The 25,549-nt window shown below is 43.8% G+C and overlaps 1 protein-coding gene across 1 annotated transcript in view; it reads left to right on the top strand.

The window, feature by feature from the left end:
- Positions 1-25,549, top strand: part of camk1da (calcium/calmodulin-dependent protein kinase 1Da) — a 133,090-nt gene that overhangs the window by 96,265 nt on the left and 11,276 nt on the right. The window contains exons 7-10 of the mRNA XM_051954254.1: positions 18,382-18,494; positions 23,389-23,467; positions 23,607-23,694; positions 24,203-24,464. Coding sequence (XP_051810214.1) covers positions 18,382-18,494; positions 23,389-23,467; positions 23,607-23,694; positions 24,203-24,464 — 542 coding nt within the window. The remainder of the gene's footprint in view (positions 1-18,381; positions 18,495-23,388; positions 23,468-23,606; positions 23,695-24,202; positions 24,465-25,549) is intronic.

Raw genomic sequence — 25,549 nt, forward strand, 5'->3', positions numbered from 1 at the left:
TACACCCTCTGCACACCCTGGGCAAAAATGGTATATGTTCGTTTTTCAGCCTGTTTTCACATTATTTTCACTCCAAAAACTCATAAAGAACTCAAAAGGCACTTCAGAGCAGCTCCAGTGTGTATCAGACAGAGAGACCGGTAGGTCATTTCCACCAAGGGAACTGGATGTGAACCATTGGTTCAAGGTAACGGCCGGTGCGGGTCTGGTTCAAGTCTCGCGCCACCAAAATCCCCGTTTGCTTTTCCACCGGCTATGAGCCGAGTTGCAGCAGCGTCGTCGTGTCACCGCAAGATGTCAGTACGTCACTGCATGCTTTGCCGTTCCGCGATGGTGGCGCACCGTTAACATGGAGGTGCTGTTCCTGAGTTTTCCAGCCTACAATGCGATCCAGACACAAATAATCTGGCTGTTAGTAGCTACTTATCTTTGTCATAGTCACGGGTAACGGCGATTACGTTTGAGAAGACAGGTAATTGTCAGAGATGTTTTGATTCTTAACACTGAACGTGTTAGCGTTAGCTTAGCTACTTAGCCTCAAATACGTTTGCATCCATTACATAGCGGTTAAACAAACGCAATAAATTGATGATAGTATCTATATTTACCTTTATAGATGTTCTTAATTAAGAGACTGCTGTTGTCAGGGAACATCCGTGATCACGCTACTGGTGGGACAACTTGTTAACATACAGTGTTATTATGTGCTCTCAATTATTTTATTTTTGCAATTGTTTTATTTTGGAACCCACTGGCACATCCGGTCTGTTTGCACTAAATGGTGCTGCTTGTATTACTCCGTCAGTGTGTGTGTGTGTCCATGTTGTGCGCGAGACGCAATAAAGAGAGCTTCCGGCATGCAAGTCCGACATTGTTCTTTCCTCCGTGACAAGGAGTAAAGATCCAGCTCTGGTCATGGGGAAACACGCAAGGCTACTGCGCATCACTCTGACAACAGGTTATGGGCCCAGTGTCCCCGGAGACAGAACTGAAGAGGTTTGAAGCCGCTGAGAAGAGCAACGAACTGCAAACTCGGCGAAGAGTTAGCTTTGCATTTAGCTTGAGTGCTAGCTATCACGTGCGCTGCTAAAATGGAGCGGTCAAGTAGCAGATGGTCTCGCCTGATTTTTAACGGAGATGAAAAAGGATACGAACTGTGGGAGACTAAATTTTTGGCGCAAGGGCTCAAGGACACAATTTTGAGCGAGCCAGAGGAAGGTGATGATGAGAAGAATGAAGAGGCATACGCTGAGTTGGTACAGTTTTTGGATGATAAAAGCTTGAGTTTGGTCATGAGAGAAGCACCTGACGATGGGAGAAAAGCTTTGGAGATTCTGCGGACATATTATGCAGGTAAAGGAAAGCCACGCATAATTAACCTTTACACTGAACTGACCAATTTGCATAAAGGAAGCAAAGAAAGTGTTCCGGACTATGTGATAAGAGCAGAGGCTATAATAACAGCGCTAAGAAACGCGGCGGAAACAATGAGTGATGATTTGCTCATTGCCATGGTCCTGAAGGGCCTACCGGAGTCATTCAAGCCCTTTGCTGTGCACATAACACAAAGTGAAGAGAAAATAACTTTTGCAGACTTTAAAACACGACTGAGGTCATTTGAAGATACAGAGAAGATGTGCACTCGGACAAGTGAGGACAATGTGATGAAAATTAAAGCTAAGCCGTATTATGCTTCCACAACCACCTCTGAAAAAGATAGAAGCATGACGGACATTGTGTGCTTCAAGTGCGAAGTTAAAGGGCACAAAGCGAGGACATGTCAGAAAAAGCAGTGGTGCAGTTTTTGCAAAAATGCTACACATAGAGATGCAAACTGCAGACGGAGACCACGCCAAGACAACGTGAGGCAAGTTGCAGAAGGAGAGGGCAACAATAAGGTTTACGCTTTCCTGACCAAGGACAGAGACGGGGACATCCAGCCAGGACGCAGACACTCATCACTGTGGAGTTACGCTGTACAGACAGCAGCTGTAATCAGAAACCGATGTTTTAATAACCGCACAAAGCAAACACCTTACTTTATGTTGACCGGAAAGAAACCAGACATTTCCAAAATGCGAAAATTTGGTTCTGTATGCTACGCTTATAAGCATGACAAAAAGAAACTTGACACAAGGAGAGAGAAGGAAATTTTTATCGGATACGACAAAAATAGTCCCGCTTATCTTGTCTATCTGAGAGTGACAAAGTACAAAAGCACAGATTGCTAAAGTTTGTGACCAAAACAACTACAGAGCAGCAAACCCAGACAGTGGTAAGCTCAGACGAAGATGATTTTGAGACAGACAAAACTAAGCAAAGACCTACTCAAGAGATAGAGGTGAGCGCAGAAAATGTGCAGGATGAACCAGAAGTAAAGCCTGTATCAAACAGTGAAGCACAGACAACCAAAACTAATGCTAAGAGATATCCAACCCGAGTCAGAAAGAAACCAAGTTACTTAGAGGAATATGTAACTGAAAACATTGACGACCAGGTACTTACAAACATTGATTATTGTTACAGGCTGGCGTGTGGAATACCACAGACTTTTAAAGAAGCAGTGACTTCACCTGACTCAGACAGCTGGAACAAAGCTATGGACGATGAAATACAATCGCTAAAAGAGAACAAGACATTTACCTTAACGAAGTTACCGCAGGGCAAGAATGCAGTGGGGGGTAAGTGGGTGTACGCCATTAAAAGAAATGAAGATGGTACAGATAAGTACAAAGCACGTTACGTTGCTAAGGGCTATAGTCAAAAGTATGGAGTAGATTACGAAGAAACGTTCTCTCCTACAGCAAATATGACTAGTGTGAGAGTGTTAATGCAAAAAGCAGCTCAAGAGAGTTTGCTTTTACACCAGATGGATGTTAAAACCGCCTACCTTCATGCACCGATAGATTGTGAGCTCTATGTAGAGCAGCCAGAAGGGTACGAGGTGATGTCAAATTCAAATGAAAAGTTGGTGTGTAAACTTGAAAAGTCCCTTTATGGGCTCAAACAAGCAGGTCGTAATTGGAATCAAATGTTACACTCATTCTTGATTGATAACAACTTAATTCAAAATGGTGCTGACCATTGTGTATATGCAAGAGAAACCTCAAAAGACAAAGTCATTATTCTGACATGGGTTGATGATCTAATCATAGCTGCAAGTGATGAAAAGGCAATGAAAACTGTCAAAACGATGCTTACAGCTAAGTTTAAGATGAAAGATCTAGGCAAACTTAGATATTTTCTGGGTATTGATTTTGAACAGTCCAGTGAATGTGTAAAAATGTCTCAACGGAAATATGTTGAAAAGTTATTGGTGAGGTTTAACATGAGGATTGTAAACCATGAAAAACACCATGTGAACAAAAATTAAATTATTCTGTGGATGCAAATGTACTGAGTGATGTTCAAAAGTACAGAGAAGCAGTAGGAAGCCTGATTTACCTCACATGTACAAGGCCTGATTTAAGCTTTGTGGTTAGCAGGCTCTCCCAGTATTTTACAAATCCTACAGAGGAGCAGTGGGCTACTGCCAAACATGTTCTGAGATATCTAAAAGGAGCTATGGACAAGGAACTAATTTACCGGAAATGTGACAATGAACAAATGGAAATACAAGCATATAGTGATGCTGACTGGGCGGCAGATGCCACTGACAGACGAAGCACAACTGGTTATTGTGTATGTCTAAATGAAAATGGACCAGTCGTATCATGGAAGACTAAAAAGCAGCCAACTGTAGCGTTGTCTACATGTGAGGCCGAATACATGGCGCTTGCTGCAACGATTCAGGAATGTTTGTATTTGACACAACTATTGGACGGTATTGACTCTTGTGAATATGCACCACCCAAGGTTTGGGAAGACAACCAGGGCACCATAGCATTGGCAAGGAATCCAGTGAGCAGGCAAAGGTGCAAGCACATTGATATAAAGTATCACTTTATAAGGTCAAATGTCATTTGTCCTACAGAACAAATGTTAGCTGATGTTATGACCAAGCCATCATCACAAGGTAAACTGTTGAAGTTTTCAAAGCTATTGTTTGGATGTTAAATGCAGTGTGTATCCCAAGAATGTATATTTAATGTTTATTTGGGCATTAAGGCCAATAATGTGAGAGCAAGTGGGGGTGTTAGCATACAGTGTTATTATGTGCTCTCAATTATTTTATTTTTGCAATTGTTTTATTTTGGAACCCACTGGCACATCCGGTCTGTTCGCACTAAATGGTGCTGCTTGTATTACTCCATCAGTGTGTGTGTGTGTGTGTGTCCATGTTGTGTGCGAGATGCAATAAAGAGAGCTCCCGACATGCAAGTCCGACGTTGTTCTTTCCTCCGTGACAAGGTGTAAAGATCCAGCTCTGGTCATGAGGAAACACGCAAGGCTACTGCACATCACTCTGAAAACACAACTGTACTGGATTTCAGATGAAGGCTGCTGTTCTGTGCAAACTGTCATTAGACATTTTTATTGTGATATACCCTTCACTGCTGTTAGCTTTTGTTTCAATAAATTGTTTGAGATGAGGAAATCACTATTGCATGTTTCTACTTAAATGCCCTACTTTCATGATTTAGTATCACCATAGCATTAATTTTTACAATTTCCATAAATTTCACCTAAAGTTGAGTAACTTTTTGTGAGTAGTGTATGTAGACACGTCATGTAAGCACACTTAAATAATACATCTGCTGCAGTAGTGCAGTTTATCTAGCTTGGTGTGACATATGTTGTAAGAAACAATATATGTTGCGGATATGTTTCAGATAGAAATCTGCTTGAAAAGCACAACTGATTATCTGTCAAAATGTGTGTACGTAGAAGTGTGCACTTAACACTGAATAAAATCTCTGTAGATTATAGACAAAACACGCATCTTTCATCACAAATATATTTGTATTCACCTAAAGTGCAAGAGTGAAATACCAGTGTACTTAAATAGCTAAGAAGGAAAAGAATTTACAAAAAATATGATTATTTTTTCTAAAAAAGGCAGGAATAGTGGACTATGCAGTTTATTTCTGTGACAGTCGCTCCAGCACCGACACCATGCGTCCCATCAGTCCAGCCAAGGTGTCTGAATTTTCATCCGTCCTCTGGATGTTCTGGAGCATGGCAGTGGTCAGGTCTCGGTGTCTTCAGATCTGTTCCAAGAACCGTTCCTCTGACGTCTCCAGATACTGCAGCAGATCCACAGCAGCATCCTGCTTCCTTTATCCTGCATAAAGCACCCCAACAGTATTAGTTGTCAGTAATTATTTTCTATATTCATGAACACAGTTAACTTAAAATAAATGTTGAACTTTGTGATTTTAGGATGGGCCAAAAGATAACATATTGATCATGTTGATGTCTGCATCGTCTAAACGGATCTTACTTGATTTGGTCTGTAGAGAGGACAGCATGAAGGTGCTGCAGAACGGAACTGGTAAGCTGCAGAGTAGTGCTCCTGGTAACTGGACCTCATCATCCAAGGCCGACAACTAAATAAAATTAACAAAAAATGTTGTTGATAGCATCAGTAATATAAAACCATTTTCTCCATTAATTATTAATTTGTCCGTACGATGTTAGAAAATGTTACAAAAAATGCCTGTAATAATTTCCAGCAGTGCTAAATGCCTTTTTATATTTCAGCAACAACTAAAAACCATCAAAGAAATCTGTGTATAAGAAATGAATGCATTGAATTTCCACATCTGCAAAGCTGGAAAAAAAAAAAAAAAAAAAAAAAATCACAAAACAATCAGCATTTTACCTTAAAATTATAAAAATAGCTGCACATTACCAGTATTCCTCACTTCATTGTGTTAATTTGATCATTTGAATAAGTTTTAGACTCATATTAATAATATTAAACAGTTTATTGGTTCTTCAAGGAAAATTTCAATGATTATCATATGGTTCAGCAATATGATTAATGGGTCATTGTGTAACAACGTGGGAGGTTCTGAATACAGGTCTGGTAATAAAATATTGCTGCTGCTTTTCTCAGGTTTTATAAGACGTTTTTCATAGCTTGTTAGCTTAGCAGCGGCTAACTGGTTAGCAAACAATAGTCGACCTCTAATCACTAATCCTGTGTCCGGACCATGTTAGCTGGCATAACGTTCATAATATTGATGTGGGAGCGTTGTAGCTAGCGTATTCATAGTCGGCTAACAGCAGGGTGTTTGAGAAATAAAACTTACCAGGATTAGAGTCGGTAGTCTGTACGCCAGCCTGCATCAACTCCTGCTCAGCTGTGGCGTTCAAAGACCCGGTTGGAATCATGAAATGCAGCCGGTCAAAATGAGGGCTCTTTTTGGCCAAAAACTGCTGCATCCCAGCTGCCTTTTCTGGTCCTTGTAGTCATTTCTGAGGTTTTTAGTTTTTGAGGAGTTAGTCAGGCTCCGTTCGTACAGCTGTAGCCATCTCCCACTGGATTTTTTCGAACACTGGTGTGGTCCAGAAGGCTCCATCTAACTTCCACTGAATTTCATATGAAGACCACAGTTCCAGGAAGCTTTGGGTCTCCTCCTCAGACCGTTGCTGCTTGGATTTTGCTTCTATATTTACCGGTTTTTAAAACACAAACACTGAACATTACTGCTGCTCACTCGGCTGCTTAAAAATGGCGCTTTTGTGTTTCCGCTATAGTTGACGGTCGGTCACTGTAACCCCGCCCCCAGCCCCTGACGTACTGGGCTCTCACCTCGGTCCACCTCCGGCCCAGCAACGAGTTGGGGCCCATGCGAGTCCCAGTTTTTGGAGCTCGGAGGCGGCCCACCGCCTGTCGAAAAACAAAAAACCGGGGCCGAATCGGACACCGACTCCAACCTCGAACCGGAACTGCCTCGGTCGAAAAGGCACTTGGGAGGGACAGACAGAGAGGCTCCTGCTGCAGCCGGAGCGGAGGTGTGAAAAATCACAGAACCATGCTGGCAGAGGCTGTATTTATATCCTGCTATTCAGCAGGCTCATTGGCTACAATCCCTGTCAGTCAAACATTTCCTCCGACGTGATTTGCTCAGAATTTACTGACGAAATGAGGTAGGTCCAGATCGGTCAGTCTCGGCTACGGTTGGCCGTTTAGGCCCCGGAGGCAGGCCAGAGTCACTTGATTGGTTGAAATGCGGTGTAAACAAAAAGGATAGACTTCAGTTGCCATTTTGAGTGCAAGACTGTGTGGATATGTGAATGCTGAATAAAAATATGGACAGAAATACAGTGAATATGAAATGCGCAGCGCCACCATGCGCCGCGTGTGTGCGCACAGAGCCGAGCTATTGGTGGATTATTTACTTATTTCAAGACATGTTTTGGACAAAATAATATACTTGCTAGTATTGTCTGGATGCCAAAGCTTGGATTCTGGCTGGTTTTTGTGGATTATTTTCATCTTTGACCAGTAAAAGAGCATCCAAAAGTGAGGTGTGCCCTTTAAATGTTTTGTTGTTTGTTGGAGAAATGTGTTTATATTATCCGCTGTGGTAATCACATCTGAAAGTGGTTTATACCGGTGGATTCATGAGAATCTAAGCTTTCCATGGGTGTACAGTGCTTGTATAATCGCGTTTGCAGCTTCAGACATTTAAGGAAATGCTTATGCAGATCTCAAAGTGTCCTGCGGGCGGAACACTGAAGCGCAACGGGTCGTGGATTGCAGTTTACATTTGTGAATACCAGTTTACATTTGTGAATTCTTCTGTGTGCATTTGTAAATTCTTCTGTGTGCATTTGTGAATTATGAGACTATTCTAGCTCCATATAAACGGTGCTGCTGTCAGAGTGGCTCCTCCATCACTGCAGGCCGCCAAGATTTAAAATGATTAAAAGCCAATCAGCACTGGGTCCGCCCTGCCACCAATTACAGCTCCTGCACAACACAAAGATCTACACACAGACACGGAACACCCACTCCCAGACACAAAACAACCCCAAAATACAAACACAACAATAAAACACTCCAGAAATATGGCCACAGCCATACGTTTCTGAAATTCACATGCTTGAAGAAATTCAACCTTTTGCACAAACAATATTAGGATTGGTCACAGACTCCAGCCTCCCCCCACGACCCTAATGAGGATTAAGTAGTAGATGGAGGGATGGATGGATGGTATCATTGGCTTTCTGTTAACTGACCCCTGTGTTGATCTGGCTCAGCTTTGTATGAACCACAAATCGAACACAACTTCAACTGGATCATGTATTTGTACGTGGGTGTATTATTCACACTGGCATCCCATAATCCCAATAACACCACTGTTTTTGGTTCACTAGTAAGTGAACCAAAAACAGACACACATATTATACAGAATGACTCACATCCATTCTAGCTTGCACACACACATAGTGTATTACTAGCTAATTACGCACTCCATCATTTAAAAGCACCGTCACATTTCTCAGCCAGTTAGCCTTGATTTGTTGCTCACAATCAAATGCTGGAACAGTCCATGTAGTTCATATAGCGCTGCTGCAGTTGTTGCTTTGGGTGTATGTGTATGTGTTTGTTGATTTGACCCTCTGTGTGTATTGTGTGAGGAGATGATGATGATGATGATGATGATGATGATGTTGCCGTCACCAGTGCCAGATGGAGCTCTGCTGAGTGGCCTTGTATGGACATGTAGCTGCAGGCTCGATTTCATTTTCTCTGCTTTTTGTTTTCCTTCTGCTGCATCACCCCCACTTCCAACACTCACTAGTGTGTGTGTGTAAAAGTGCACGTGTTTAAGAGTGTGTGAGCAATGCAAACAATGTCTGACTTCTCATGGTTTAAAAGGCGCCCAGGCGTGTGTACAGTGCTGTTAATGTCCTCACTTTAGTGACTTGGAGGTGTTTCTGTGTCTATCTGGGTTTATGTGTGTGTTCCACCTGACAGAAATTATTTTCCTCACTGGGGATCAGATGAGGAATCAGAGGTCGGCAGCAGGTTAATGGACTGCATAGCGCTGGAGCCAGCAGAGATGAGGGCATGCACACTTCACAAAGTTTTGTGTATCTAACATGTTTGAAGTGACCTAAGTGAATGTATGTTCCCGTCTGTCTCTCTGAGCTCCACTCCTCTCTTCTCCGATTATGTAGCACTGTAGTGTTTATGTGTCACATGTTTGTGCGAGTCTTTGTTTTGAGGGTTTAGTGCAGGTGGCAGCACATTGTGTGTGTGTGTGTGTGTGTGTGTGTGTGTGTGTGTGTGTGTGTGTGTGTGTGTGTGTGTGTGTGTGTGTGTGTGTGTGTGTGTGTGTGTGTGTGTGCTCACAGAGAGAGACGACGAGCGGCTCCCTGCTGGCAATTAGCACAATTAGCGTTGGGATTCAGACCTTGTTAGCTTTTAGCCGCCGCTCAGGTGGAAAGACCACATCAGGTAATCAACCATGATAATCACCCAGAATCCTGAGTGTGTGTGTGTGTGTGTGTGTGTGTGTGTGTGTTCTTGTACTTGCTACATGGTGAGTACCATTTTCTGCATTTAACTATCAAAGTGAGGACATTTTTACAAAGTGAGGACATTTTGACCGGTCCTCACTTTGAAACAGTCATGTTTGAGGGTGAAGACTTGTTTTTAGAGAACAGGTATGAATTGAGGTTTGGTTAGGGTTAGGGTAAGGATTAAGTTTAGGCCATCAGTTGTGATGGTTAAGGTTAGGGTAAGGCTCTAGGAAATGCATTACGCCTATGGATGTCCTCACTAAGATTGAAGTACAAACGTGTGTGTGTGTGGGGGGGGGGGGGGGGGGGGGGCGTGTGTGTTCGATGGAGTGAGGGTTAACTGGCAGGTGACTCTTTAAGCAAATGAGAAAGCAGCAAAACAATCACAAAGCCTTTGTTTCCTCACGGCAGGCAGAATCCTCCTTCCTTTCCTCCCAGTGTGTTCTGCTTTTAGTCCTTTTTTTCGGTGTGTATCGATGGAGAACGGCATTTTAATGAGTTTTTATGAAAATCTCTCGGTGCATCCAGAACTTCAGCTATAATGAGGTGCAGATGATGTTTTTGGTTGAGCAGCAGCTCTGCTGTTGGTTGAGTTGGCTCATTACGAAGAATCAGATAGGGACTTTAGTTAATTTGTGTTCACCAGCACTGGGAACCAGTAACCTCATGTTAACGTGATTAAGGTGATACAGCTAACTACTGCTCACAGATTTAAGGGACATTAAACACTGCTGTGACCAGAATCACCTGGTCCACTGTAGGGCTGCAGCTATTGATTTTTTTAGTTATCGAGTGTTCTATCAATTATTCTGTCGATTAATCGAGTAATTGGATTCTGCGCCTGGCTACAGCATCAAAAGCAGAAGTGTGAACATTCCTATCTTACATCATTTCCAGTCGCAGCTTTTTACCGTCACAAATACTTATGTTCCTCATTGTTCTCTAAAATAACCTGTTTCATCATTTAATGATGGTTAAACGCTGCTGTTTGTGTGACGACTTTGAAACAGAAAGTCTGAGTGAACAAAGAAAGTTGTCATACCTGTTAACTCTGACTGAGGCTTTAGTTTTTGTCGAGCTGACTCACACTATCTCAAACCGGTTAAAATAGAAGCATCCCGTCAAATTTAATTAAATAGGTCCCGGTCCGCATAGGATGAAGTCTGGGTCCAGACCAGTTAGTGACCTGGGGTCTAATATGTAGTGAATTAAATGAAGCCTCATTCAGATCATTTTGCCTCATGGAATTTTAATAATCGAATTACTTGAATAACTCCAGAATCGTTTCAGCCCTAGACCAGTGCCATAAACATGGAAATAACATTCAGGATGTGACACTATTAGCAAATTTACACTTAAACCCCTTTTAACCAGAGATGTCCAGGGCAAAATAATAATAATATTCTCTATTAATGAGTGGGCTGATATGCAGTTAAAAGATTGCATCTGTAAACAGGAGCCAGGCCATTCCTGGCTTTAAAAAGAAGCAATAAGGACTTCTGGTGACGCGGTGAACAAAATGGCAGCTTAGAACCTGAGGCTCCGGACACCAGCCTTTAATCCCCCTTAATTCAGTTGACAATAGGTCTCGAAACAAACAAAAAACTTTCCAACAATGAGTGGGGACAAAGTTAAGAAAGGAGGATACGGACGACGAACCAATTACGAACGAGAAACCGAGAAAGAAGTTACGGCAGGTGAGGACCTAGCCAAGGAAAATGGCGACCGCAAAGAAAAGGAAACTTTGGACTTAATCAGGAAGACAGTGAGTGAAGTTATGACGGTAGGAATGGCGACACTCCAGGCCGAATTAAAGAAAGATCTCTCAGAATTCCGTACTCGTTTCTTGGAGGACATTGACAAAAAACTCGACGAGCTAACAACAGACATGAACCGCAAAATACAGGATACAAAGGGCCAAATCGAAGGAGCAGTGGAGCGTACAGGAGAGATGGAGGGGCACATGGCCGACATGGAAAGATGGGACATCGGGGTGAAGGAGGCCCTCACCCAGCTGCTCAGTAACCAGCGGACCCTACAGGAGAAGGTGTCTGACATGGAGGGCCGTAACAACATCAGGATTTATGGTGTCCCGGAGGGTGCAGAAGGCACCTCTGCAACGACATTCATTGAAAACTTCATCAAGTCAGAGCTGGGGGACGAGTTTGGACCCGACCTGGGGATAGAACGTGCACACCAGGCCCTGGCACCAAAACCACCGACAGACGCCCCTCCGCGTTCAGTGGTAGTACGCTTTCTCCGGTTTCCAGGACCAGATTCGAGACAAGCTGAAGGGGTACAGGAGAGCGGAGCCGGGAACGGCGGCGGGGGAAGCGTGAGAGGCACGAGTCAATTCTTTATTTTCTAAGTTACAACGACATGAACACCCGGTTTCTCTTTCACAATATGGACACGGAATACACTATTTAGCAGACTAGAATAAGACAACGTCACAGATCTGGGTTAAATCCCTCCTTTGTTTTGTTTAATAAGGTAAGGCTGGTGTCTCCAGAGTACAGACTGAGAGCCACAAACTTTTTTTTCTCTTTTTTTCAACTGGGGGGCCCCACTTGGTGGCGAGTCCCCTCACTGACCAAAGCGACATGACAGCTTTGTTGTTGGAAGTACAGTTCCTGTGTTTTAGTTCCTTACACTGTTTTAGTTATTTGTTTTATGTTGTCCTTTCAGTTTGTTTGAGGGTCTGGGCTATCACAGGTACAGCTACTAAAAAACTAAATGCAGGATAAACACTATAATATACTCTCCCTGAATGTGAATGGGCCAAATAACCCTATCAAAAGAAGCAAAATGGTCGCTAAAATAAAACGAGAGAAGATAGACATTGCATTCTGGCAGGAAACCCATCTTACAGGAGCTAAACATAAAAAATTAAAAAAGGTGGGATTTAAAAACACTTTCTCCTCTTCTTACACAAATGGGAAAAAGATGGGAGTGGCAATACTATTATCAAATGCAACTCAGTTTGAACTCATGTCTGAAATCAGGGATAAGGAGGGTAGATTCATTTTAGTTAAAGGAAAAATAGATGAAAAAGAGGTAACCTTATTTAATATCTATGCCCCCCCCCTGGCAGCAGCACAACCTCTTTCAAGAAGATGTTTGATTTAATTGCATCAGAAACGCACGGAATTGTTATATGTGCAGGAGACTTAAATATAGTTCTGAATCCACCACTAGATACAACCAATAAAAAAGAACAATAAATCCAACAGTTAAATGTGTAAATAGAGCACTTAAAGAATTAGGCCTTATGGACACTTGGCGATGCTTAAATGGTTCCAACCCAGGATACACCTTTTACTCAGCACGTCATGCAGCCTATTCAAGAATTGATTATTCCTTCATGTACAGCAAAGATATACACAGGTTGAAATATTGCAAAATAGGGCAAAGGGACCTCTCAGACCACACCGGGGTCTACCTAAACCTACACCTAGATGGTAAATGATGAGAAACACTGTGGCGTCTAAATGTCGGGATGTTGAATGATCCTAATTTTATAAAGTCTATGGAATCAGATTTAAATTTGTATTTACATGATAATGAAAATGGTGAGGTTAACCCTAGTATTTTATGGGATGCAGCTAAAGCAGTACTCCGGGGAAAGGTCATTGCAAGGACAGCAGCACTGAAAAAGGCAAAGAATCAAAACATTTTAAGTCTACAGGAAAAACTGAAAAACCTTGAACAGGTACTACAAAAAGAACCCTCCATATCAAACTAAATTAGTGAAGTTAAACAGCAAATAGATAAAATCTTAAGTGAAGAAGTTGAAAAAAAACATAAGGTTCATGAAACAAAGAGGGCCCAAAGCAACTAAATTATTAGCTTGGAGACTCAAAAAACAACAGGCAGATAACACTATTCACAAAATAAGAGATCCTGTTACAAATAAAACAACCCGCAGTCTAGCTGGAATACACAAAGCATTTGAAATATACTACAAATTATTATACTCTCAAATAAAACAGGTTCGTGAACATACAGTTACCGAATTTTTGAATTCATTGGAATTCATTGGACCTACCTGCACTAGGCAGAGACATTAACAATGAACTTATATCACCAATAACAAAAGAAGAAATAGGAAAAGCTATATCAAAATTAAAAACTAATAAATCACCTGGCACAGACGGTTTCCCCTCAGAGTGGTATAAATCTATGAACGAACATCTGCTGCCACTGCTGGAGCGTTGCTTTAACTATATTCTAAGAGAAGGACTCTCCCCTCCGTTGTGGAGGGAGGCCTTCATATCAGTAATCCCCAAAGAAGGAAAGGATAAGCTGGACTGTAAAAGATATAGACCTATCAGTGTTCTAAACACAGATTACAATCTATTTGCAACTGTTCTGGCAAGTAGACTGGAAGCTGCCATGATCATTTTAATAGATGAAGATCAAACAGGATTTATAAAAAACAGACAAACTCAAGACAATATAAGAAAGACCTTACATATTATTGAACAGATAAATAAGGATAAAGCTAGTGCTGTAGTTCTCAGTCTGGACGCTGAAAAAGCCTTTGATTCGGTCGGTTGGGAGTTCCTCTACTTAGTGATGAACAGATTTGGCTCCAGTGAGGATTTCATACGCTGCATCCAAACCCTTTATTCTTCCCCTAGCGCAAGAATTAACATTAATGGTCACCTTTCTAACTCAATAACTCTACATCGTGGTTGTAGGCAGGGCTGTCCCCTCAGCCCGAGTCTCTTCAACTTATTCATTGAACCCTTAGCCCAAGCAATACGTCAGGAAAAAGATATAAAAGGTATTTCTATTGGGTGGGACTTGCTCCCTCTCGACTTTGGTGGTAGAATAAGAGCTGTTAAAATGAACATCCTTCGTAAGCTACTATATAATTTCTCATCACTACCAATAGAATTCCCCCAAAGACAATTTAGGGAATGGAACGAACACATCTCACGATTCCTCTGGAATAAAAAGAGACCAAGATGACCACACTGCTGCTGCCAGAGGAGGAGGGGGGCATGGCTCTACCATCGTTGAAGGATTATTACATATCAGCACAATTAAGACCCCTAGTGTGCTGGTGTAACCCCTCCTATGTAGCCAAATGGAAAGACTATAGAGTTATCATTAACAAACATCCCAATACAAACACTACTAGGTCAAAGGTTAAAAACTAATGAGACATCACAGCCAACAAGCCAGCTTATAAACTTTTCTTTGAATGTATGGGGGGAAGTGATCAAACGCATTCAGCTCTCAAACGAGGTGAAAATACTTGGATGGCCGGCATATGACCCGGAGTTTAAACCAGCAACTCTGGATCGAAGGTTTAAGCATTGGGCTCACTGTGGAATTACATCCATGTGTAAGATTGTTAAAAAAGGCCAATTTCCTTGCTTCAATAACTTATGTGAGATGTATGGCTTGGGCAAACAAGACCACTTTAGGTATTTGCAGCTACAGGATTATTTTTGTAAAACAATAAAGGGATGCAACCCATCTGCAGTCACTCAAATATTCACGGACACTTATAACTCTGGCAGCAACAAAGGACTTGTAAGCAAGCTATACCATGGTATCACGTCTTTGAAGATGGACACTACGGACTATATGTGAAACAAAGAGAACTGAACATGGAAATAACACAGGACATGTGGATGAGTGCCTGGAAAACACAGGTATCCTCCACCAACTCAAAGACTTGGAGGGACCTTTGCTGGAAGAACCTAATCCGATTCTTTATCACTCCTAAACAAAAATCAAAATCAACTGATGTCCAATACAACTGCTGGACGGAATGTGGAGAGGTCACAGCTGATCACACTCATATATTCTGGTCTTGCCCCATTATCCAGGTCTATTGGAGTAAAGTGTCGGGAATTATATCAAAAATCCTAGGTTATAATATTAACGTGACATTTACAACTCTTTATCTTGGGATCATCCCTGATGGTATGAATCCAAATGACACCTTTTTAAGATTCTGCTGGCAGCAAGTAAAAAACCATCACAAAATACTGGCTCCAGAAATAACAATAAATAAAAATTTATTGAAAATTAAATAATCAAAATCAGCCATCACTTTTGAATTGTTGATTAACATAATTATTTAAAAAAACAAACTAATGAAATAGGGCTGGACAAAAATGATGGTACCCATAACTTAATATTTTGTTGCACAACCTTTTGAGGCAATCACTGCAATCAAACGATTTCTGTATTTGTCAATGAGCGTTCTGCAGCTGTCAACAGGTATTTTGGCCCACTCCTCATGAGCAAACAGCTCCAGTTGTCTCAGGTTTGATGGGTGTCTTCTCCAAATGGCATGTTTCAGCTCCTTCCACATATGTTCAATGGGATTCAGATCTGGGCTCATAGAAGGCCACTTTAGAATAGTCCAACGCTTTTCTCTCAGCCATTCTTGGGTGTTTTTGGCTGTGTGTTTTGGATCGTTGTCCTGTTGGAAGACCCATGACCTGCGACTGAGACCAAGCTTTCTGACACTAGGCAGCACATTTCTCTCCAGAATGCCTTGATAGTCTTCAGATTTCATCGTACCTTGCACACTTTCAAGACACCCTGTGCCAGATGCAGCAAAGCAGCCCCAAAACATTACTGAGCCTCCTCCATGTTTCACCGTAGGGACAGTGTTCTTTTCTTCGTATGCTTGGTTTTTGAGTCTATGAACATAGAGTTGATGTGCCTTACCAAAAAGCTCCAGTCTCATCTGTCCAAAGGACATTCTCCCAGAAGCTTTGTGGCTTGTCAACATGCATTTTTGCAAATTCCAGTCTGGCTTTTTTATGAGTTTTTTTAGCAGTGGTGTCCTCCTTGGTCGTCTCCCATGAAGTCCACTTTGGCTCAAACAACGACGAATGGTGCGATCTGACACTGATGTACCTTGGCCTTGGAGTTCACCTTTAATTTCTTTGGAGGTTGCTCTGGGCTCTTTGGATACAATTCCAACGATCCGTCTCTTCAATTTGTCATCAATTTTCCTCTTGCGGCCACGTCCAGGGAGGTTGGCTACTGTCCCGTGGGTCTTGAACTTCTGAATAATATGAGCCACTGTTGTCACAGGAACTTCAAGCTGTTTAGAGATGGTCTTATAGCCTTTACCTTTAAGATGTTTGTCTATAATTTTTTTTCGGATGTCCTGGGACAATTCTCTCCTTCGCTTTCTGTTGTCCATGTTCAGTGTGGTACACACCTTTTCACCAAACAGCAGGGTGACTACTTGTCTCCCAAATTTGAAAAAGATGACAAAGGACTTGAATCTGGAATCAAGTGGTGACTTTTATTTTTTTTCTTAAAACAACTACATGTTAGGTACTAAATTCCCACTTCATTTTTATTTATAATTAAAACGTTATGTAATGACCTTCCTTTTACTTAAAAATGTGAAAGAAAACTTCAACTCTGGGTTAACAACTGGTTTTCTGAAGGAGTTAGTTCTGTTTTCAAAACTGTTACCTTTTTGAACACAGAACTAGAATTTGAACACAGAATTTGTTTTGCCATTGAATGATATAATTTCGGGCACTCTATAAAGCATTTTATCAAAAGAAACTAGGAACTTTATATTCCGTTGAAATCACTTGTCTCGTTCGTGAGAACGGGTTTTGTCGTGCCTAAATGTTTTAACGGGAGCCATTTTTGCGGTCACTGTCAATTCGTATCACCGCGGACAAGAAAACAGTAAGCAAACTCAGTAAAGGAAGCGAGATCGATGCCTACACTGCGTTGCTCACTTTATTTTGATGACATGCGGTAGTTTTGATACTTAATTTGACATATGTCTGTGATACACACCTGCTTTTAGCCCCGAAAAACGAAATGATGGAGTGCTGCCGCTTCTTGTCTGCCATGCTCGTTGTTCGTCAATCGGAACGACCGACATTTGAAACACGAACTCGCGGGATGTCATACGAGAACTGAGTGTTCCTGACCAACAGGGATGTGCCTTGCTGTCTTCACCCATGGCGAGAAAAGACTGCCTTTCTGACTTGTTGATTTCAGTGGCGAATATACCGGACTTATGTGTCAATGTTTTCTAATATTTAGCATTACTTTTTTTTTTTTTTTGGGGCGGACCAGTGAGGCGGCAATGTCGGCAAAATTGTAATGAGGCGGTGGCCTATACCAGCGAGGCGGCCCGCCTCGTCGGTCATATAGGAGGGGAAACACTGATGAAGGCCTGGCAGCAACGTTTTTGATCAGCTACAGCCCATGGAAGTTTTACCTGCTTGTACAGAGTAAAGAGCCATGTAATGGCCAATTCTGGAAGAGAAAAAGGTGTGCACAAATTGAGAACATTGCACTGATAGACATAACTTACTATAACCCCCTGGGTTCAGGGACATGCTCCTAAAGATTTTTAAAGACATTTGCTTTACATACTCATTTCCAGTTATTAAGAGTATATTTTCAGCTAAATGTTTTCACTTTTATGGATCAAATTTGCCAAAAATGTTCTCACCAAACATAGTTGTGCTGTGATCCGACAAAAATTCAGTCATGTCATCAGAATGAGAAAATGAATGCAGAACTGCACCTGTCACTTTCATTAATAAATTACCTGACTGATCATTTCAGCCCAGAATGATTCATGAAGTGACTGATTGAAACATCAACCCAAAGAATAAAACAACTAGACGAGCCCCCAGTAGAGGGCAGAACCACACCCATGCATGATACTCTGTATCAATTTTGATCATCCTACGTATATCCCTTCCTACTTGATCTGCTGACCTGTAACTCCACAACTGAGCAGGGGACCTTAGACTGATCTTCAGTGCCAAGTTTGATTATCCTGACTTCAGCACTTGCAGAGATATCTGACCGGACATACCCACAAACATACATACTTACCCAGCCAGATACCGAAACGAATGCAGTAACCCCGCTGATGTACGTCAGGCGTGGTTAATAAACGACTCATTGACAGAGCGACCCTCTTGTCTGCAGGCTGTGTGGTTATCCTCCGTTCTACGATGAAAACGACTCCAAGCTGTTCGAGCAGATCCTCAAAGCCGACTATGAGTTTGATGCACCGTACTGGGACGACATCTCAGACTCAGGTGAGCCTTCGTCATCCTCCTCCTCTTCCTCCTGCTCCATCCACCATGTGCTACATATGGGCCACACACCACCTCTCCATCACAGTCTGACCTCATCTGCCTGGAATGACTGTGTGCGTGCGCGCGTGCACGTGTATGTGTGTGTGTGTGTGTGTGTGTGTGTTCATCACCACTACAAAACCGACAGTAAAGCCAGCTTTGTGTTGGCTGGAGATCCATTTGAGATTCCAGTTTAGTGTGTGAGTCGATGGGGATAGAATAACATTGCTGTCAGGTACAGACTTATTTTTTCACAACTGTCAGGTCTCCTCAGGACAAACAGAAATCACCTAAATCAGAACCAGACAACTAGTACTTACATTTTTGCAGCTTTTTGCTGTTTTGTAAGATCCTCATAAATCCATTGTGGAGTGTTTTAGAGCCAATTTGGGGTCATTTTTCACCTTGACTGAGCTTGCAGCTCTGACACTTTCAACTGCCACAAAATTTGAAAGCCCGAGCTCAGACACTGTTTTTGGCTTTGCTAGCAGCATGGCTCCAATGTCTGTTGGTTCATCTACCACCTGAACTGACATGACATTTGGTACAGACGTTCATGGGTTCCCGACGATGAATTTCTCAGATTTTGGTCATGATTGACTTTTTTATTCTGGCAGGGCATGAGGTTGACGTGCGGTTCTGGATAAAATATTCACATCATTCATCTTCCTCTGTACTTGAATTTATACATTTTAATTTGTTTCATTAATTTGTGTGATTCTTTTGTTCATGAATGACCTAATGGTATTTGTCATCCTCAACTTGTATGTTTGTTTGCTAATTAGCAAGTGTTTACAATCTGAACTGAGATGGCAGACGTTGTGCTGGTGTAAAGCACTGTCTTACACCTTAACCTGACAGACCTGCTAGCTTGGCTGTAGACTTTATAGAGATTTTAGTAAGCAGCACGTCTGGTTTTCAACCAGCCAAAAGCAGCGTGTCACAACACTGTTCAGATCACAGAAACAATGGCTTCCAGTTGCAGCCTGCATTAAATTCAAAACTCTGATACTTGTATTCAAAACTAGAATGAAAACAGCTCCCTCCTCCCTTAGCTCTCTCGTTCAGGTCTACACTCCCTCCTGCTCACTGCACTCGGCCAACAAAAGGCTCCTGATCCAACCCCCACAACAGGGCAGGTCACTCTTCTCCTCTGTAGTTCCTCTGTGGTGGAACAAATTACCAAACTCCTCCCAGCCTTTAGGAAGAGACTAAAAACCCAGCTTTTCACTGAACACCTTTACACTTGACAGAAAAATAAAAATAAAGAAATAGATCAAATATCCCATTACATCTGCACTGACTGTAGGCACCACAGTCCTGTTATCACACTTAAACTTGTTTTATAGCTCTTATCCAGGTTGTATTCTCCTGACTAGATCCTTGCTTGTGTTGTATCTACTCTCAGATGTGCGTCGCTCGCGATAAGTGTCTGCTAAATAAAATTGTAGAAAGCAATTATATTACTAATATAATTGCTTTCTACAATTATACAACACAATTATATTACTTGCCCAGTGGGCCCACCACCTACAGGGCAGGAAGTCGGGGTCGGGTGCTATGCCCACCGGGCAGTAGGCAGGAGCGGGCGCCTGGGCGTGCCGTCCCCTGGTGGCATAGACTAGCTCTGGGGACGTGGAACGTCACCTCACTGGCGGGGAAGGAACCTGAGCTGGTGCGGGAGGTGGAGCGATACCGGCTAGATATAGTTGGGCTCGCCTCCACGCACAGCAAGGGTTCTGGAACCAGAATCCTGGAGAGGGGTTGGACTCTCTCCTACTCCAGAGTTGCCCAGGGTGAGAGGCGCCGGGCGGGTGTGGGGATACTCACAAGCCCCCGGCTGAGTGCCGCTTTGTTGGAGTTCTTCCCAGAGAACGAGAGGGTCGCCTCTCTGCGACTTCGTGTTGCAGGGGGGAAAACTCTAACTGTTGTCTGTGCTTATGCGCTGAACAGCAGTTCAGAGTATTCGGCCTTCTTGGAGTCTCTGGGTGGGGTCCTGGAAGGGGTACCGCCCGGGGATTCCATAATTCTCCTGGGAGACTTCAACGCTCACGTGGGCAACGATGGAGAAACCTGGAGGGGGGTGATTGGGAGGAACGGCCTGCCTGATCTGAACCCGAGTGGTGTTTTGTTATTGGACTTCTGTGCTAGTCATGGTTTGGCCATAACAAACACCATGTTCGAGCATAAGGTTGCTCATAAGTGTACTTGGTACCAGAGCACCTTAGGCCAAAGGTCGATGATCGACTTTATAGTCGTATCGTCAGACCAGCGGCCTTATGTTTTGGACACTCGGGTGAAGAGAGGTGCAGAGCTGTCAACTGATCACCACCTGGTGGTGAGTTGGATCCGATGGTGGGGAAGACTGCCGGACAGACCTGGTAAACCCAAACGTGTAGTGCGGGTGAACTGGGAACGTCTGGCGGAGGACCCTGTCCGTAGGGTTTTCAACTCCCGCCTCCGGAAGAGTTTCTCCTGCATCCGGGGGAGGTTGGGGACATGGATTCTGAGTGGTCCATGTTCAAAGCCTCCATTGCAGAAGCAGCTGTTAGGAGCTGTGGTCTGAAGGTCACTGGTGCCTGTCACGGCGGCAATCCAAGGACCCGCTGGTGGACACCAGTGGTGAGGGAGGCCGTCAGGCTGAAAAAGGAGACTTTTCGAGCCTGGTTGGCTTGGGGGACTCCTGAAGCAGCTGACAGGTACCGGCTGGCCAAAAGGGCGGCAGCTGCGGCAGTTGTGGAAGCTGAAACTCGGGTGTGGGAGGAGTTCAGGGAGGCCATGGAGAAGGACTTTCGGTCGGGCTCGGGGATGTTCTGGCAAACCATTCGACGCCTCAGGAAGGGAAGGCAGGGCTTCGCTCAGGCTGTGTACGGTCGGGGTGGAGAACTGTTGACCCGTACTGGGGATATCGTCGAGCGGTGGAAAGAGCACTTCGAGGAACTCCTGAACCTGGTAAACACGTCCCTTATGGAGGAGGCAGAGCCTGAAGACTCGGGGGTATCTGCGTCCATGTCCGTGGCAGAGGTCGCCGAGGTAGTTAAAAAGCTCCTCGGTGGCAAGGCGCCAGGTGTGGATGAGATTTGCCCTGAGATGCTGAAGGCTCTGGACATTGTTGGACTGTCTTGGTTGACACGTCTATACAATGTCGTGTGGGCATCGGGTACAGTACCTGGGGAGAGGCAGACCGGGGTGGTGGTCCCTATTTTTAAAAAGGGGGATCGGAGAGTGTGTGCCAACTACCGCGGTATCACACTTCTCAGCCTCCCCGGGAAAGTTTACTCTAGTGTGCTGGAAGGGAGGATCTGACCGATAGTCGAACCTCGGATTCAGGAGGAGCAATGCGGATTCCGTCCCGGTCGTAGAACAGTGGACCAGCTCTTTACCCTTGCGGAGCTGCTGAGGGGGTCATGGGAGTATGACCTGCCAGTCTACATGTGTTTTGTGGATCTGGAGAAGGCCTATGACCGTGTCCCCCGAGGTGCTTTGTGGGGGGCACTGCGGGAGTATGGGGTCCGAGGCTCGTTGTTATGGGCCGTTCGGTCCCTGGACAACCAAAGTGAGAGCTGTGTCCGCATACTCGGCATTAAGTCAGACACGTTTCCGGTGGGTGTTGGACTCCGCCAGGGCTGCCCCTTGTCTCCAATCCTGTTTGTGGTTTTCATGGACAGGATTTCAAGGCGCATTCATGGTGGGGAGGGTTTTTGGTTTGGGAGCCTCAGGACCGCTTCTCTGCTTATTGCGGATGATGTGGTTTTGTTGGCATCCTCAGACCATGACCTCTGGCACGCACTGGAGCAGTTTGCAGCCGAGTGTGAAGCGGCAGGGATGCGGATCAGCACCTCCCGAGGCCATGGTTCTCTGCCGGAAACCGGTGGAGTGCTTCCTCCGGGTTGGGGGGGAGTTGCTTCCCCAAGCGAAGGAGTTTAAGTATCTCGGGATCTTGTTCACGAGTGATGGGAAAATGGAGCAAGAGATGAACAGGCGGATTGGTGCGGCGTCAGCAGTAATTCGGGCGTTGTACCGAACCGTCGTGGTGAAGAGGGAGCTGAGCCGTAAGGTGAAGCTCTCGATTTACCAGTCCATCTACGTTCCAACCCTCACCTATGGTCATGAGCTTTGGGTAGTGACCAAAAGAACAAGATCGCGGATACAAGCGGCCGAAATGAGCTTCCTCCGTAGGGTGGCTGGGCTCAGCCTTAGAGATAGGGTGAGGAGCTCAGACATCCGGAGGGAGCTCGGAGTAGAGTCGCTGCTCCTTCGCATCGAAAGGAGCCAGACTGAGGTGGCCAAACCACCTCAGTTTGGCCACCTGATTCGGATGCCTCCAGGGAGACTTCCTCTGGAGGTTTTCCGAGCACGTCCGTCTGGGAGGAGACCCCGGGGCAGACCCAGAACTCGCTGGAGACATTATATATCTCGTCTGGCCTGGGAACGCCTCGGGATCCCCCAGGAAGAGCTGGAAAGCGTCGCTGGGGGGAGGGACGTCTGGAACGACCTGCTTCGCCTGCTGCCCCCGCAACCAGGCCCCGGATAAGCAGAGGAAAATGGATGGGTGGAATTATATTACTTAATTTATTACAACAGATTATCAAAGTCATTACCTTTGTATTTTTGAAGGGACAGTGCACAGAAGGACATGAAACACAGGAGTGAAACTGGGAATGACATGTAACAGATTGTAAAACTAAAATGTCACAGATTGTCAGTGTTATTTGGGTCACAAGATGCTTTTCTAACTGGATTGGACCAGGAATTGTTTCCAAACTACTGTTGTAAGTCAGTGCAATATGGTGCTTGTGTGTCCACAGTTACTGACATTCTAAGGCCTTTTTGATGTTTGTGTTTTTCCTCCCAGCCAAGGATTTCATCAGCAGTCTGATGGAAAAAGATCCAGCCAAGCGTTTCACCTGCGAACAGGCACTCAGACATCCCTGGTGATAAGCACACGCATACACACACCCTCAAAATAGACATGACAAAAAAGGCATCAAATCAATGTGGATATTGACGTACAGTCAGAAGTGTTAACAGAGCATTTGTGCATGCATGTGCGTGTCTACGTATTTATATTAGGATCGCTGGGGATACAGCTCTCTGCAAGAACATTCATGAGTCAGTCAGCCGGCAGATCAGAAAGAACTTCGCCAAGAGCAAATGGAGGGTAAATTTTGTTTACTGCATTTCATTCTCTGTGGTTTTGGCTCGACTGCAGCAGACTGTATTGCTCTATTTCGGCTCCTTAGGTGATTGTCTGTTTTTAGAAAGTGACTCACTTAGCAGTGAAGACTGGTCCAGCATGTGGTCAGGAGTTACCTCTCATCATCTACGTTCCCCCTAAAGCCTTTAGAGGAAAGGAGAATAATCTGCAAACCTGACAAAGTTTACACTTTGCACAATTTTAAATTGTGGGTCTATTTCAAGGCATAATACAAAGTAAATCCACCGTCAGCCGGTAACACAGTGTGTTAATTAGTAAAACCATCAGAACATTTTCAACACTTGTGTTTTCTCTGTCTCTCTAACTCTTCCTCTAACTGATATCCACTTGACTTACATTTTTGAATGATCTCTCACTGTTGCGTCACACAGAATATCCAAGTTCAACACAACCTACAAATAATGATATGATTTTTGTTTTTCACATCTTTGTATTTCCTTCCTTTCCTCAGCAAGCGTTCAATGCCACCGCCGTGGTTCGGCACATGAGACGGCTGCAGCTTGGCAGCAGCATGGGGGCCAGCATGGACTCCTCCAATCCCCTAAGTAGGCCGAATCAGACGCAGAAGCCAGGACAAAGCCAGAACCAGGCAGGCCAGAACCAACCAGCTCAGAGCCAAAATACGGGCCAGGCTGCCCCGGGCCAGAGCACCAACGCCACCGCCAGCAAAAACACTTCCATAGACAACAACATAGCAGCTCCCCGCAAGGAATGTGAGTATGAATCAGTAATATCAGTGGCAGCAGAAAGAGAAGAGAATGTATGTGAGTGGTGTGTTTATGGGATTATAGTAAGAATGATAAAGCAACACTGTAGGTAGCTCTGTTGGAGCGTGGGTTTAGCTAATGTTAGCAGTTAGTGCTGCAGCGTGGTTTGGGGAAGTTTACATTCCAGCAAAACACATCATCTGAGAAAGTGTTAGAATAAAACAATAGACTGATCTTACATTTTTTTCTTATCACACACAACTAGGGAAGGGAACTCGGTGCAGAAACTGTGCTGTTGCCATGTCTTCTACACTTTCACAACATCCTTCATGGAACCTGTTAGCTTTGGTCTCAGCCATCAAGTGCACATTTTGTAGCAATTTAAATAGTTCTCATCTTAGTATTAACCAGCCTCAATGCTTTAAAAGTTTGAGAAATACCTTTTCAAGTTTGAAAAGGCTCAAAGTTAATGTTAGCTTCATGAATCAGATGGCCTCAGTTGATGCAATCTGCCATCATGTTGCGTCTTTAACCAGTAAAATCCCTTACTGACTACTAGAAGCCTGCTATTGTCCAGTTCTTTTTCAAAGGAAAGGCAAATTCCAGGTGGAAACCTCTGAGGTGGCAGACCCCTCCCACTTCACAAAAATCAGAAATCAGCCAGTTTACAGACTGGAAAATTAAGTGGTTTTAATCTTTACAGCTCATTTCTCCGTTCATGACATCAGTACAGGGAGTGAATTTTTATGAAGCACATTTGAATTGTATTAAGGCTTAAAAATTTACCAAATTAAGTGACAGGTGCATGCCATGTTTTATCACGTCTCTCCCCAGTTCCACTTCTGCCCCACATTTGCACAGTTTTAGGTTAACTGGGATGTACGTGTAATCAGATACTGGCCAAATGGTGACATCTGGAGCCTCCACACTGAGCTTTAAAATGGCTCTTCAGGAGACCAATGGCTGACGTCATGGACAGTTTCACCGATTAACTATAGTATAGTACACCTCAGACTGTATAGTTACTATACAGTCTGAGGTGTACTTTTTAAGAAATTATAAAGAATTTTGAGTTGAATTCTAAATTAACT

Source organism: Acanthochromis polyacanthus, chromosome 1, assembly GCF_021347895.1.
Source record: "Acanthochromis polyacanthus isolate Apoly-LR-REF ecotype Palm Island chromosome 1, KAUST_Apoly_ChrSc, whole genome shotgun sequence".
Classification (NCBI taxonomy): domain Eukaryota; kingdom Metazoa; phylum Chordata; class Actinopteri; family Pomacentridae; genus Acanthochromis; species Acanthochromis polyacanthus.